The sequence below is a fragment of the Megalopta genalis genome, chromosome 8 (assembly GCF_051020955.1).
Source record: "Megalopta genalis isolate 19385.01 chromosome 8, iyMegGena1_principal, whole genome shotgun sequence".
NCBI lineage: Eukaryota > Metazoa > Arthropoda > Insecta > Hymenoptera > Halictidae > Megalopta > Megalopta genalis.
Genome location: NC_135020.1, coordinates 16,281,561 through 16,297,569, shown reverse-complemented (window position 1 = coordinate 16,297,569; position 16,009 = coordinate 16,281,561). Strand labels below are relative to the sequence as shown.

The window sequence follows — 16,009 nt, the reverse complement described above, 5'->3', positions numbered from 1 at the left end:
GACTCGTTTAAGAGGAGAATAAGAGCGTTCGAACAAAAAACATGGCACGCAACACCGCGCAACGACGCGCCCCATCCGACCAAAACGAACTCGGGACAAGGATCGGTGATTGGTATTGGTGCGGTCGAACTACTCAATCTTCTAGATGGCAATGTTCGCCCTCTAGTCACCCTTTCCTTCGCCGGTGGCTGAACTGTGCCCGGAGATGATCAGCAACCGCTAAGCACACCCAAAAATACACATCCAACGAACTTCTTAAGATCTCCGCGCACCATGTACTCCATTACTAAGTACAGTAAATTCTAAAAACTAATTGACGCTCAGCTTGGAAAGAGAAATTGACAATTTGTGAAGAGGAGATACGATTATTCGAGCCTTGCGCCTCGTTTTTATAATTGCTGACAATCGGCGGTTGTAAAAATCGCGCCTCCTCTTCCCAAACTGTCCATTTTTCTTTCCAAGCCAAGCGTCAGTTAGGGAGAATTTACTGTAGACACTGAGTACAGATTGCAATGAAAAAAATAATTGTACGCAATACGAACTATGAGTAATACCAGATACTCGAGAGTAGTCTCCCGACGCAGCAGAAGAAATAACCGAGTTCGGCGATGACTGGAACTTATTGCAATTTCGTTGTAAGGCAGGCAGCAAGTTGATGCCTGGCGTACTTCCTTCACTGACGTTCGAATCATTTGCGGATTTCTGTCCAGAACCAAAAGATAAGTGAGAAGTCAACGACAGAAGCTGTCCAGATGTTCTTGTACAAAGACTGGGTGTACAATTTACTAAATCAGATATTTTGAGATCTCTGTGCAAAGATATGTTACTCAGCCCAAAGTCTGTCAGCTTGACATGCCCTTCTCGTGACAAAAGCATATTGTCTGGCTTTAAATCTCTGTGTACGATTCCATGGGAGTGAAGGTATTCCAACGCTAGACACACTTCCGCGGTATAAAAAGCTGCCATGGATTCTTCCATATAGCCATACACACCCAACAAACTCTTAAGATCTCCGCCCACCATGTACTCCATTACTAAGTAGACACTGCGTACAGATTGCAACGAATAAAATAATTGTACGCAATATGGACTATGAGTTATGGCCAATGCATTTCGCTCTATTATTACTTGCGAGGCCATGTTTTTGTTGATCATCTCATTTTTCTTCATCACTTTGATTGCATATACTTTCTCAGGATTAGATTTTTTGTACCCAAGGAATACTTTACCAAATGCTCCACGGCTTATAGGCTTTACAATTTTGAAATCCTGAATCTCTGGTACCTGACAATTAAACAATGTAAAATAGAAAAATCAGTCTGTTAATTATAGAGAATTATAATAAACGGAAAAGCATGGAATATATTTAAGATATACAATATCTAAACAATTTACTTAATACCTGATTCAATGGATATGCAAACACGTTGACAAGAAATAAGATAAAGTAGTTATATGATAATTGAATAGAATATTTTTTGTTTACCTTTGCTGCAGGATTCACGATTTTAGATATGGTATTAAAAATAGAATTGTCGATTTGTCTACTAGTCGATGCCTGCTGCGGTGTACACACCCCGTACGGAATCTCCTGTTCACATCCAATGTCATTGTTGATCTTACTTGCATTCTCATCATCTGTCACAATGATTGGATCACTACTGTCTAGACGTGAATTTAGCGAGTGACCAGCCGCCTCTTCCATTTAAAAAAATAACCTAAGCGTGATCTTGTCGCGAACGTACGTATTGGATGTGCAAAAACGTTGGCCGAAACGAACTCGGTAGAAGGATCGGTAATTCTTCCAGATGGAAATGTTCGCCCTCTACTCACCCTTTCCTTCGCCGGTGGCTGGACTGTGCCCGGAGGTGGTCAGCAACCGCTAAAAGAACAAGAGGAGATCCCGATGACTCCCGGTGACTCGTCGTGTCGAACCTGCTAGGGGCAAAGAACAGCGGAGTGCCCGAGAGGGGAGAACGAGCCCGTTATAAGCTCGAGCACCGGCTATTCAGCAGCTTAGCAAGTTAGTGTCGGTCCCAGGGTCCCTACTGGTAACAGCGACCGGGCCCTAACGACTCGCGATCCACCAGGCCCACCGTGTCGTTTGTTTCCCCTTCAGTTACCGCGATCGAACGTGGACCGACGCCGGTCGTCGTCCAGGATGGTGACGGTGCTCGTCGTGCAGGCACTCCTCGCCGTCTTAATCCTCGCGGACACCAGCTACGCGGATCCAGCGGGCAAACCGGTCGTCTTCGAGTCCTCGCTGGACGAGCTGGGGGAACAGGACGATAACGCGGTGGTCATCGAAGGTGAGTCGCGCTAATCCCGAGTGGATCCACGTCCGAAATTAGTCCGAATTTTCGCCTCGATTCGCACGATTCACACTCCGCTCGATCATCCTGCGCGACAATAGAAAAGTAGCAGTAGTTCGTAAGATATTGTTACATGAGAAATCGTAGATTACTCGAGCCTGGTCTATCGTCGAAACAGAGAACAATCGTTATCACGCGTGACCGCTTTCCCAATGTTTGCGTCCATCTCCTTCATCTTCGAGTTCCACCATCGAGATCGCAATTCCGTACGATCCGTGTTGTCGATTTTCCCTCGGCGTTGCTCGACCGTTCTCGCTAATGTGAAAATGTTTTTGAAGTACGTGTGAATGGTTCCGAGCATTGACAAACGATCCGCGCGCGCGCGCGTTCCATAGACGGCAAACGGAAGTCTTCGAGCCGCGCGACACATGTGTACACCTGTGCGAAGAATCCTGGGTCAGCGAACTCGCTGTCAATAAATCCAGCTGGAATTCTGTTATAAATATATATCTCATCGTACCAGTGAATCGAAAGATGAACATTCGGCAACGCGGCGCCGGTCGCGGTCGCGCCAATCGCCGCGAAGTGGGTCATTTTCTTGGTCCTTTGCAATTAAAATTCTCTGCAACAATAGGACGTATCAGAATGTGTCCGTCGAACATGAGAGGAATACCATTCGCGGGCGCTGAGAACAACGCACGGGTCTCGCTCGGTTTCGAGATAACGTTTTGCACGTGGTTCGATGTAAATTCACGGGAAGCACCGCGGCACCGTGATCGCCAGGCGAAACAACGGCCAGGCGAGAACCGAAAATAGTTTTGCAGTCGCTTTTCACGAGGAACGTGAGCGAAGGCAAAAAGGCCCGGTGTCGGTAAACGCGCGATCTTTTTACAAATGTGCCGCGCGGGGACAAAAGCGTAGCTCGGGCAATCTACATTCGTTACAACGGTAGACGATGTGTCATTCACTGGTGGGCATCGTTAACGCATGCACGTGCACTCTTCGCCTCGCGACGCTTCTCTTTTTAGTTGAGCGGAACGGTTTGTTGAAAAATGGAAGGGAAGCTTAGAATTCGTAAATAGAGACGTCGATGTTCGGAGACCTCGGTGCTTGGAGACTTCGATGCGTGGATATATGTGTGCGATACAAAAGTTGTGCTGATCAGGACCAACATTCATTTATTTATTTACATTTCTCCGAAGTACAGTAAATTCTCCCTAGTCGACGCTCGGATTGTGCACAGAAATGGACAACTTGGGAAGGGGAGATACGATTATTCGAATCTTGCGGCTCATTTTTATAATTACCAATTGTGAACAATAATAAAAACGAGCCGCAATGCTCGAATAATCGTGTCTCCTCGTCCCAAATTGTCCATTTTTTTGCACAATTTAGGCGACAATTAGTGTACATTACTGTACAATAAATTCTCTCTAATTGATGCTCAGAAAAGTGGACAATTTGGGAAGAGGAGATACGATAATTCGAGCCTCCCGGCCCATTTTTATAGCTGTTGACAATCGGTAACTATAATAACGAGCCGCAAGGCTCTAATAATCCTGTCTCCTCGTCCCAAACTGTCTATTTTTTGCACAATTTAGGCGACAATTAGTGTACATTACTGTACAGTAAATTCTCTCCATTTTTATAACTGTTGACAATCGGTAACTATAACAACGAGCCGCAAGGCTCGAATAATCGTGTCTCCTCGTCCCAAATTGTCAATTTTTTGTATACAAGCTGAGCGTCAATTAGGGAGAATTTACTGTACTCTCTTTATAAAAGTTCAACAATTCTTCTCATAATACATATTCGGTTTTCATAGTTTGAATTTGGCCTTCCATCAGCGAAGAACCTCTTCGCCTTCCTCTTTAAATAAAATGTCGTCTCCTAACAGCATTAAAGATTCATTTTTTAATAACATAACGTACTGTTTCTGTGAGCAGCCGCGGATCTCTTGGATGCTGGAACCGAGGGAAGAGGCGGCCGCGGCATCCTGTGGAAGGGTGGTTCCGATCGCGAGTTCTGTCTGACGTCGAAAGGCGAGGTTGGTCGTTGCACCAGCTTCAAGGAGTGCTATCCCTACTTCAAGATCCCGGATCTAAGTGCTCTCGACGGCTGGGTTCTTGGAGTTTACGACACCTGCAGCTACGTACAGGAGTGCGGTCAAACGTATTTTGGCATCTGTTGCTCGAATCTGCTTCCGGTTGTTACGCCACCGCCGCCGAGCGACGAGGACCCCATTGATCCGATCATAGAGGACACGCAGGTAATTGTGTTTGGTCGACGTCGGTTCCCCATTGATCGGTAGCTTGATCAGGATGGGGTCCCGAGTTGACCGACCACCAGACGATCGATCGTGGAGTTCGGTTAGTTCCCAGGAACTCGTAAAAATAATACGTGATGCGGATCGAGAGCGTTAGATCCAGCGTAGAAAGTTTCAGCTGAGCTCTATCGGTTTCGCAAACGAAACTTTTACGACTCTCTTTAACTACCGTGGCCGGTCGCGCGCCGTTCCTTCCGTAAAATTCGAAGCCGGATCGGCTCCTTGCTCTCGTTACGTTCGCCAAAACGCTCATGTTATTTGTAAACGGTTCGCAGGAGTCGGACGACAAGAATAAGGAAGTCGTGACCGTAAAACCGAAGCCGCTACTACCCGGTTCATGGCCGCCGCCGATCCCGACGCATCCTCCTGATCACACCGTGCCTCCGTTACCGACCCATCCGCCGTACCTCGATTTAGCGACACTCTCCACGTTGAAACCAGTTTCGACCTCGAAAAAACCGAGCTTTGGCACGACCTGGCCGACGAAGAAACCTGCCTGGTGGCCAGGTGCGCCGACCACAACGCCGATCACTGAGAAACCATCGTTGGGAAGCATTTCCGCCCTGGACCCATCGCAATGCGGAGCGAAGAACGGTTTCCAAGACCAGAAACGCATCGTAGGCGGCCACAACGTCGAGCCCGGCGAGTGGCCTTGGATGGCGGCGCTCTTCAACGCCGGCAGACAATTCTGCGGCGGCTCGCTCATCGATGATAAACACATTCTCACCGCGGCTCATTGCGTTGCCAAGTAAGTCGCGAAAAGACGGACCGCATGACAAAATCGCCCGCGAGGAATGTCCGCGTTCGGAGGAAGATTCGGCTCGGTTTGTTATCGCTTAACCCCTTAACCTACGATTTAGATTCGAAGATGTTGGGCCGAAATTGTATACAAGCTCGCGCAGCGTTCGGGACGTTCGCACGACTTGTGTAATCCGTACGCCAATCCGGGCAATATTTACTTCTGGCCCGATCATCGTACGCGGGCTATGCCCGTCATTGTAGGTTAAGGGGTTAAACGACCCTAACTAGCTCGTGCCGTACGCGTCGTTGTCTTTCGAACTTGCGCATTTTTGCTGTATCGGTAGGATCACGCAGGATCTTCGGGATTACTTAATTAGCTCTAACCGCTATTTATGCTAATATAGTCTCGACGGTGCTTCTAGTTACTTGGATTTAATCGTCCAAACTCTGTTGGACGATGTTTCAACTGATTGAACGGTTAACTTGTTCGCAGTATGAATCCTTGGGACGTGGCAAGATTAACAGTCCGACTTGGTGATCACAACATCAAGACCAACACCGAAATCAGGCATATCGAGCGACGGGTGAAACGGGTGGTCAGACACAGAGGATTCAATTTACGTACTTTATACAACGATGTCGCGCTCCTGACTCTCAGCGAACCCGTCGCATTCTCGGAACAGATACGACCCATCTGCCTCCCCAGCGGCTCCCAGCTGTACTCTGGGAAAACCGCTACGGTTATTGGCTGGGGCTCTTTGAGAGAAAGTCGGTGCAAAATGATTTCTGTATTCTTAGCTTGACTCTTTCATAATCTCACATTGACGTGGAACAACGTGCGTTTCTTCAAGGTGGACCACAGCCGGCAATACTCCAGGAGGTGTCGATACCAATTTGGTCAAACGGTGAATGCAAATTGAAGTATGGTGCAGCCGCACCAGGTGGTATCGTGGACAGCTTCTTGTGCGCAGGCAGAGCTGCGAAGGACTCCTGCTCGGTGTGTATCGTGATGTTTGTTTCTTCCGTCCCTTTGGTATTTTACTAATGTATTATTTGTTTACAGGGTGACAGTGGTGGTCCATTGATGGTCAACGACGGCCGCTGGACGCAAGTTGGTATCGTCAGCTGGGGCATTGGATGCGGTAAAGGTCAATATCCAGGTGTCTACACAAGAGTGACGCACTTCCTGCCCTGGATCCACAAGAATTTGAAGTGAAAACGCTCCAAGGAACATCGAATTCTTGCTCGATAAAGTATTTCGCTCATTATCATTCCGTTCATCATCGAACAACGCGGTACATCGTCATATAGGATAATGAGGTTTTATAGACGCACAGACCTAACAGCCCTCGTTCCGTCAGTCATAAAAAGCTATCAACGATGCTTGTTTTATTCCGCTCTTATAACCATGACCAAGCGAGGAAGCATAGCAATTAAGTCAGGAATCTTCACCTAGAGATAAGCGAACGCACAGAAACTTGTAAGTCGTAACAAAATATTTTATAGTATTATACATTTACAACTATATGAAAAAATTAGTGTTACGTTGTGTAACAATTTGTGTGTTAATGGTGCCTACTCCCGTCCAAACGGTGCCTCCACAGGAGTCACGTGTCGCAGCTGCTCACGTTCAAATGCTGCATAATGTTCCGTGCTGAAAATGGAAAAGAGATTCAAATAGTTACATATCCTCCTTATTTTTAATGATACAATTTGAATGGTCTCGACAGTTGGAATGGAAATGACATCTAAACATTCTTTGGTGAACCAGTTTGTTCGCCGTTAATGAACTAGCTAATTATCGTCATGTTGACAAAACTTGCCTTGAAAATAGCATGTATCATAATTGTCATCGGGTTGAGGAACAAACGGTGGGACGGTTTTCAGCGGATCATTCCAGGGGAAGTCCTGGAAGAGACTCATAGTCCGCACTTCTTTGGCGGACGGACGCTCGTGTTGATCTAGTGTCAGAAGGGCATCGATGGCCTCTGTGGCTGCGACCGACAGAGCTTCGTTGTCCTCTGGCCATGGAATGTCTTTAGCTAAAATATTGGCAAAGACAGCTTGCGGTGTCTCGTCGTTAAACGGCGGTACACCGGTGCAGAATTCAAAAAGACAGACTCCCAAGGCCCACCAATCTACCGCCGAACCATGACCTTGTTTCAGAAGCAACTCTGGAGCCAAGTAATCCGGTGTTCCAAGTATACGGTCATCTGATCTGTTAGCACCAGATTGGCCGCCTCTTCTAACAGACTTTGGTGTTCTGTAAGGTGTGTAACAGTTACTTGAGCTTGCCGGTGTTTTGATAGGAGATATACTTTGAGGCGAACGGGCCTGGCCCGATATATCGCCAGGTGTATCGGTGACTGAACGCGACGTAGAAGCGGTGGGCAGTGGAAGCTGAAATCTTGTAGCTTTGACCAAGGTTACTATTTCTGGTTCATCTTTCTCCTCTTCCTCCTCGATGTTACATTTCTGTTGATTCCTCTCCTTTTGTTTCATGAATGACACTGGCGTACTGAAAGCGACTCTTCCGCCTGAACCAGTTTCTTGTCCTCCGTTTACATCGCTGATGTTATTCGATGGCTTCAACGATGCAGAGATATCGGAATTGTTAGGACTCCTGGAAAATATACAGCCCCGGTTTTTCCTTTTGGGCGTTTTGTCCATGTCCAAATCTATGGCGTTTATCTCGCATGTTAGACCCGTTGTACCCCCCGCAGGAGCCCTCTTTCTCTTCGCACCCCTTGCAAACACGCATGTGCTCAACGGACTAGTATGGAAAACGGTATGCTGAGATTGCTCCGCTTCTAATGTAGACTCGTCTTCGTCGTCCCCATCTTGATTCAATTGACTATTAGCGCGGACTGAAGAAGCTTCGCAAGTGTGATAACTTCCAGAACTACTCTCCTGTTCCTCTCCGATACTTGTAGTTCTGATATTGTTTCCAAAGTGATCCCCTAACCGAAGGTCTTCGGCCGATTGAAAAGGTGTAATACCAGATACTCGAGAGTAGTCTCCCGATGCAGCAGAAGAAATAACCGAGTTCGGCGATGACTGGAACTTATTGCAATTTCGTTGTAAGGCAGGCAGCAAGTTAATGCCCGGCGTGCTTCCTTCACTGACATTCGAATCACTTGCGGATTTCTGTCCAGAACCAAAAGATAAGTGAGAAGTCAACGACAGAAGCTGCCCAGGTGTTCTTGTACAAAGACTGGGTGTACAATTTACTAAATCAGATATTTCGAGATCTCTATGCAAAGATATGTTACTCAGTCCAAAGTCTGTCAGCTTGACATGCCCTTCTCGTGACAAAAGCATATTGTCTGGCTTTAAATCTCTGTGTACGATTCCATGGGAGTGAAGGTATTCCAACGCTAGACATACTTCCGCGGTATAAAAAGCTGCCATGGATTCTTCCATATAGCCATACACACCCAACAAACTCTTAAGATCTCCGCCCACCATGTACTCCATTACTAAGTAGACACTGCGTACAGATTGCAATGAATAAAATAATTGTACGCAATATGGACTATGAGTTATGGCCAATGCATTTCGCTCTATTATTACTTGCGAGGCCATGTTTTTGTTGATCATCTCATTTTTCTTCATCACTTTGATTGCATATACTTTCTCAGGATTAGATTTTTTGTACCCAAGGAATACTTTACCAAATGCTCCACGGCTTATAGGCTTTACAATTTTGAAATCCTGAATCTCTGGTACCTGACAATTAAACAATGTAAAATAGAAAAATCTGTCTGTTAATTATAGAGAATTATAATAAACGGAAAAGCATGGAATATATTTAAGATATACAATATCTAAACAATTTACTTAATACCTGATTCAATGGATATGCAAACACGTTGACAAGAAATAAGATAAAGTAGTTATATGATAATTGAATAGAATATTTTTTGTTTACCTTTGCTGCAGGATTCACGATTTTAGATATGGTATTAAAAATAGAATTGTCGATTTGTCTACTAGTCGATGCTTGCTGTGGTGTACACACCCCGTACGGAATCTCCTGTTCACATCCAATGTCATTGTTGATCTTACTTGCATTCTCATCATCTGTCTCAATGATTTGATCACTACTGTCTAGACGTGAATTTAGCGAGTGACTAGCCGCCTCTTCCATTTAAAAAAATAACCTAAGCGTGATCTTGTCGCGAACGTACGTAACGGAACGTCAAATACTATTGCTTCGGTTTATAAAATGAAACCGCAATTCACGAAACGCGAGGTTTTATTCATCGTTCTTTAATACTGTACGTTTTTCTCATATGTAACATATGTAAATATACTTTAACGGCTATCTGACATTTTTTAATTTCACATGTGTACACACACATGGCGCATACATGGAGAGTTCAAGGCGTCAGAATGCTCGAACTACCAACAACTCTGAAATGTACTGCAGATTGGCGTCATAGAATCCCATTTGTGAAATCGCTCCTGCAGCACATTTCAAAGTAGTCTCCGAAAATGCTCTGTCTCTGTCATGTGTAGTTAATTCCATGTCCTGAATTAAACGCATTGAATTATACAGAGAACTTCCAATAAGGTTCCAAAACATAATATTTCTAATTCTTTTATATCTATTATTAACTATTAGCTCTTTGTAATTTAGTTCTCTGTGTAGAGATTATGTATTACGATATTAAGGACTACACACTAAACTGGAATATCATAGTTCCCGGCATTGAAACTTTTTTTATATTCTCAACAACCCAACTAAGCAATAGTGCACAAAATATCATTATTCTACACTGTTCGCCGGATATTGTATGTCGTACAATGTACAAACTGTTTTTTTTAAATAAAGTTGTTAAAATTATAATATTACCATTCTCGCCCGAGATGACTTCATACAGGATATACTTAAAATAACATATGGCGATGATGATCACTTACATATTATGTACTGTACCACTTTCTATATATATATATATATGATGAGGTAACTGTATTATATTGAAATGTAGGGTTCTATAAGAAAATCCAACATAGGCAGTAGCAATATTGAGAAAGAAATCATGAGAGGTATGTGTCACACAATGTTTGTGTTGAAATCCGTAAGAGCAATGTTTAGTAACATATTAATTGTACTAAATTAACTATTATTTACAAGTGCATTTTACATTTCACTTATGTATTGTAATATACTTTGACACATCTTTATGTTAAACAACTTGTACATAGTACGTAGAACTATGCATTTTAAATCAATTGGCTATGAAAGGAAAGACCTTTCTCGATTTGTAATTTCTATACATGTGAATTATTTTATATACACTTTAGATATATATTTGTTTATTAACAATGTTTAAAAATTACAAACGCATTAGAATATCTTAATGTATGCCTTCTTTTTAACGACATAAATAATAATTTATTGGTAACATAATTTGTTTCGAAGTCTTCTTATATACATTTTGTATACAGTATATTGCTAAATATTCTGAAGAGATTTACTTCTTTAATTTCTGTATTTGAGGAGCACTTATTTTAACTTTTCCAGGAATATTTCTAGCTATTGTTTCTTCCTTAACGGCTTTCAGTAAATCTTTTTCTCGCGATGTAATTTCTCTATCTTTCGAAAATACAGTCACTGCAGTTTTTGCAGCTTTTCCTCTCTTCCCTGTGCCTGGTGTTAATTTTACTTTGAATCTGAAAAGAAATGCATATGTCAAATACAATGAATTAAGATTATAATACAGGTTTCAATGAAAATTAATATTCAATTTACTTGTAATTCAATAAAGTATTATAAGGTGCCACAACTGGTACAGCAAACAGCAACTCGTCTTCAAAGACAGGTTTTCCTGTTAGCTGATCCAACATATCAACTTCCGGTCCTGGACCTGTGTCTTCTTCGTCATTGTCCATAATTTGAAGATTCTGCGGTGGAGGTGGTCTTGCCATACCTTTTTTCTTTCCCTGCTGTTTTGGTCCAGAAGGATCTTTATTTTTACTTCTTCTTTTGTCTTCTTTTGCTACACCTGCTGACTAAATAAATATACATACATAATTACTATTATATATTTTTTTGAAATATCAAAAATATTCTAGTTAGAACAATACTTGCTTGAAGGACTTGCATAGATAATCTTCTGTCTTCCTCATCTTGGTCTTTATATTTTTCTTTCATTTTTTTCAGTCTTCCTTTCTGACCCCTTTTTAGTGTTACCTGATCATTCTTTTCAGTTTCCATTTCAGGCTTTTTATTTTCATGTTGTGGAAGTTGTCTTTGTTTATCTTTGTCAGAACTTTTTTTCTTATTAACAGTATTTATTAGTATTGGTTTATTATCCCCTAAATAAATTACGTTTTCATCACTGTTCTCTGATGTTCTTGTTTCGTTTTTGTCAATATGCAACCTCATTCTACCACACAAAAAACAACCATTACGTATTCAATTGTTAAATAAAGGAGGTACGAATCTGTATTTTGTACAACTTACTTAGAACCAGATATATCAATTTTAATTTGTGTATCTGGAAACTGTGACGTGTTTTCATCTTCATCGCTAGCATTCTGATTGATATTAGTTTTTTCTGCCTCTAAATCCTCCTTGGATTCTTCCTGAATAGGATTTAAATCATTCTTTTCCTCAGCTTGCTCTTCTATTTAATTTAAAAAATTAGATCAAGTTTCTATCGAGTTAAATATTGCTATAATTAAAAATTTAACCTTCGTCAGAATCCCCTATTAACTCTATCTCTTTATCTTCTTCGATTGTAGATTCTGCATGATCACTTTCATCATCTATAATCCTGACCCTTCTTTCATCCTTATGCCTTTCCATTGAACTTTCTTCCAAACGAAATAGAAATCCTAATCCCATGATTAACTGACACGGTGGCAAGTAATTCTTTTTCCCACGAATCATAAATGATCCAGTTGTAAGATATTCACCAGTCGGGGCAGTTTTTGAAACCTGGTCATTGTTTACCCACCAAGCTCCAGCCACTACTTTAGCCTCCCATGCAATACTAATGATATAAGCGTGTTTATAGTAAAATATTTGTAGTGAAAGGTAATTATTAATAGATTGTACACATTTTTATTTACCTGTAAGCCACAGCCATTGTACCTGCTTCAGCCAAAGTTTTGGGAGGCACAGGATTCCCACCAGGATTTTTAATAACTACTGAACTGGCACCAGTTAAATCAGCATGAACATATATATCTCCAGATTTAAGATATCTTTTTACTATTAGTTCATTCTGCTGTTGATCTCTTCCACCAATTACTATAAAACAATAAAATTGTGAATTGGCTATTATTTTCGAGATATATATAATCACATGAACCTACCTAAATAATTTTCAGAGCTAATGAACCAATAAAATTTTTCGAACCAATATACTTTTCTCAATTTATTGATACTGTGAATGGCTTGAACCTCTTTTAATGTTTGCTTTGTCTTTTTTTCTGCAGATTTCAAAGCCTTATCCTGTGATTCTATTGTTTTTTGTTGTTTCTTAGCCGCGGATCTCTTCTGATTATAATACTTTCTGGCATTTGCGAAAGCACTATGAGCTAAATCAATATCAATTAACATAGGTTTTAATTCCGATTCTTCGTCACTGTCTTCATAGGGATCGTGTAACAGTAATGAAATATGATTTGTCTCTAGTTTTAATTGTTTTATCGCAGATGCAACGGGATCTCCTCTGTTTTCTGCTTCTTTCAATAGAACTTTAATATCTGGCCAAGCCATTTGATTTGCAAGAGCACTTTGTATAGCTAATATGGCATTGTCCACTAAAGTTTGATTTCTAGAAATCAATTCTGCCTTTTGCTTATCTACCTCTTGAGTCTTTTCTAACGAGATAAGTCTCTGATCGTGATCTTTTCTAACATTTTCTAATTTCTTAAGAGCATCGCGTTCTTGTTGCAAAGCTTTCAAATCTAATTTTTGACCTTCCATTGCAGAAAAGTATTCATCTACCGCAACATCAAAAGAGGGATACTCTTTATAACAAGAATCTTTATATTGTTCAAATAAAATTGGATGAAATTCAATATTAGTATATATAAAATCTTGTGTGCCATCTGTAGTTGGTTTCGTTTCTTTCTTCTGTATAATATAACCCTGAGAAACATTTTTCCGAGCCGATATCATTATGTTATTTGCACATTCTAAAGCTAAGATTAATTTTGGCATATGATCTATAACATTAAAATCTTTGCCAATTTTACAACCAAGAGAGAAACCATGCTTCAATAAAACGTGATCAATTAATGAAGAACCAAACTCCAGAAGTGGATTCAAAACCTTTTTAAGATTTTCTCCTGGTTTAGCATTTTCTAGGTGCTGTTGAATTTCTATCATTGGAGGCATAGTATCTTTATGAGCACGATCCAGGGGATATTTTTCTTTAACAGCAAACCTGATAATTGTACACTAGTAATATTTTCATATAAGAAATTAAATATTTATTTCTAATTATATCTTACCTGACTTTATCTCCTTCTGTATGAGGTCTTAAAATATTTAAAATAGACATCTCATAATCTGTAAGGACTATATTACCTCTATCATATAGTTCTAATATAATATGATATGCGGCTTCACCAGAACCAAATTGTAAATCTATTATTCTATCTACACCTATTTGTGTGAGACTTTCAAGTCGTTTATTTTTAAGATGTTTACGCATCTATAAATATTATAGACAGTATTAAATTTTAAATATTGTAGACAATAGTATATTTTAATACATATTTTAAAACAAATTGTTTATTATTTTATAATTGTTTCATTAAAATATTAATATTACATACCTTCATAGAAAATCCTGATGGAGCTACATTTTTTGGCCATTCAAAACCTGTTGTATGGATCCTATTACCAGATTCTAACAGAAGGACACATTTCTCTTCACTTCGTTGAAGACGGATGAGATAAGTTCGGTGATCAATGTCATAAACTTGATTTACACGCATACCAATGAGCCTAAAGAGCAAAGTTATAATTTCAATTTGTTAAACTTAAATAAAATGAGTCATATTTCTAAAGGTTTATCAGAGCCTCCCATAATTGCTATAAGTTTGCACAGTGTACTCACCTTTGCAGCTCGGTTAAGGTGCAAACAATGTCGTAGGAATTAAATCTTGTCTTCATTTTTATGCCTATATAACCTATCGTTGAAAATATACAAATATTTCGTAAATATTATAATTTTGACATTTCACATAACTCCCACTATACAATAGGTACATGAGGTGAACTTCAAAATACTTACAACGAGAAACAAAATAATTAAAGATCAAAGGAAGTGCTCGAATTTATTGAAAAACACCATATCATATGTCTAATTCCCAATGGTGCTAAATTTTTTTAAATCATTTCGTGAATGAACCGTTCTTAGATTTGAGATTGTTCATCAATCCAGGTTAAACCACAAACGAGGTACATACATATGAGAGTAGATTCGTGATTCAGAAATTCATGAGTGTGAATACAATTCGATCGGTACAGTCAGAATCTAAGACACAAAACCCTGTAAGGGTTTTGGTCTATTCTTAAGAATTCATAAGAACATCAATTACAGGGTGTCCCATAATTATATTAACACCTGGAAAGGGTTGATTCCTGAGGTCATTTGAAATAACTTTTTCTTTACCGAAAATGCAATCCGCAGCTTGGTTCATGAAAAACGGTAGCCAATGAGAGAGATCAGCTGGCACGAAGCGGCCGAGCCAATGAGCGGTCGAAGCCCAGTTCCACTGATTGGCTCGGCCGCCTCAGGCCAGCTGATCTCGCCTCTCATTGGTCAGTGCGGATTCCGCAGATCGGTATCTACTGTACAAATTCCATTACATAAATAGTATTATCTTAATCACAGATTTGAAATGTATCAGAATCCCGCTCGATCCCGCCCGACTCTTTCCGACCTGTCCCGAATATCGGAGTCCCGTACACGCCTGTCGATTTCGCATGGTATGTCCCTTTCAATTTATGTTTGCGGATTTTAAAAATACAAATGGTGATAATTGTAGAGAATGGAATGGTAAATATGGCTCTTAATTTTATATTACATTATAAAACTGAATTTATAATTTCAATTATTTTTAACTATAGTTTGTAAGCTAATAAGACAATATAACAAGGAAAAGTTGAAAGAAGAGAATTTGTTGCGTTAGTATGTATAAATTTAATCGCAATTCCAAATGATGTATAGAACTGAATATTCTGGTCACGTATATGAATATGGACACTTGTAACTGCTAATCGTTCTCATACGTCCGAAAAAAACAAACTAAAGGACTACTTGCATAAATAGGAAAATTACATATGCAGATATATGCAGTCGCATACTGCCGATGAGCGAATAGGCATCCGACATAACCGCAACCCAAGATTCTTGGCATCTAGGTTTAGGTTAGGTTTATTATATATATATATTTTAATAGATTTTCTTACATATGCTCTCTTATTATATCACATCGCATTATCACTTGATGTATTTTATGACTAGACGCTCTAATAAATTTTTCTGTACAACGTGGTAACAAAATATAAGCTAGATAATTTAGTTTTTGAGGTCCACAATCTATTGGGAATCTGTATTATATTTCACGTTGATAGTCCTACTTAGGCGCCACC

General features: G+C 40.5%; 3 protein-coding genes across 3 annotated transcripts; 1 reads left to right on the top strand and 2 right to left on the bottom strand.

The window, feature by feature from the left end:
• Window positions 1-2,018: 2,018 nt before the first annotated feature.
• On the top strand, window positions 2,019-6,936 carry LOC117227659 (lethal (2) k05911). The gene is made up of 6 exons (XM_076524304.1): window positions 2,019-2,309; window positions 4,259-4,581; window positions 4,914-5,386; window positions 5,873-6,147; window positions 6,231-6,376; window positions 6,443-6,936. Exons 1-6 carry the CDS (start codon window positions 2,162-2,164, stop codon window positions 6,593-6,595), a joined length of 1,518 nt encoding a protein of 505 aa, XP_076380419.1. The 5' UTR covers window positions 2,019-2,161; the 3' UTR covers window positions 6,596-6,936.
• On the bottom strand, window positions 6,858-10,267 carry gwl (serine/threonine-protein kinase greatwall). The gene is made up of 3 exons (XM_033483082.2): window positions 9,311-10,267; window positions 7,203-9,108; window positions 6,858-7,033 (listed from the first exon to the last, which is right to left on the bottom strand). The coding sequence occupies exons 1-3, from the start codon at window positions 9,527-9,529 to the stop codon at window positions 6,987-6,989; spliced, it is 2,172 nt and encodes a 723-aa protein (XP_033338973.2). The 5' UTR covers window positions 9,530-10,267; the 3' UTR covers window positions 6,858-6,986.
• Window positions 10,268-10,687: 420 nt separating this feature from the next.
• Window positions 10,688-14,854, bottom strand: Clbn (Nuclear export mediator factor NEMF homolog Clbn). The gene is made up of 11 exons (XM_076524303.1): window positions 14,646-14,854; window positions 14,469-14,541; window positions 14,185-14,356; window positions 13,858-14,060; window positions 12,712-13,790; window positions 12,466-12,646; window positions 12,085-12,386; window positions 11,855-12,017; window positions 11,476-11,777; window positions 11,141-11,396; window positions 10,688-11,061 (listed from the first exon to the last, which is right to left on the bottom strand). Exons 2-11 carry the CDS (start codon window positions 14,522-14,524, stop codon window positions 10,863-10,865), a joined length of 2,913 nt encoding a protein of 970 aa, XP_076380418.1. The 5' UTR covers window positions 14,525-14,541; window positions 14,646-14,854; the 3' UTR covers window positions 10,688-10,862.
• Window positions 14,855-16,009: the final 1,155 nt, after the last annotated feature.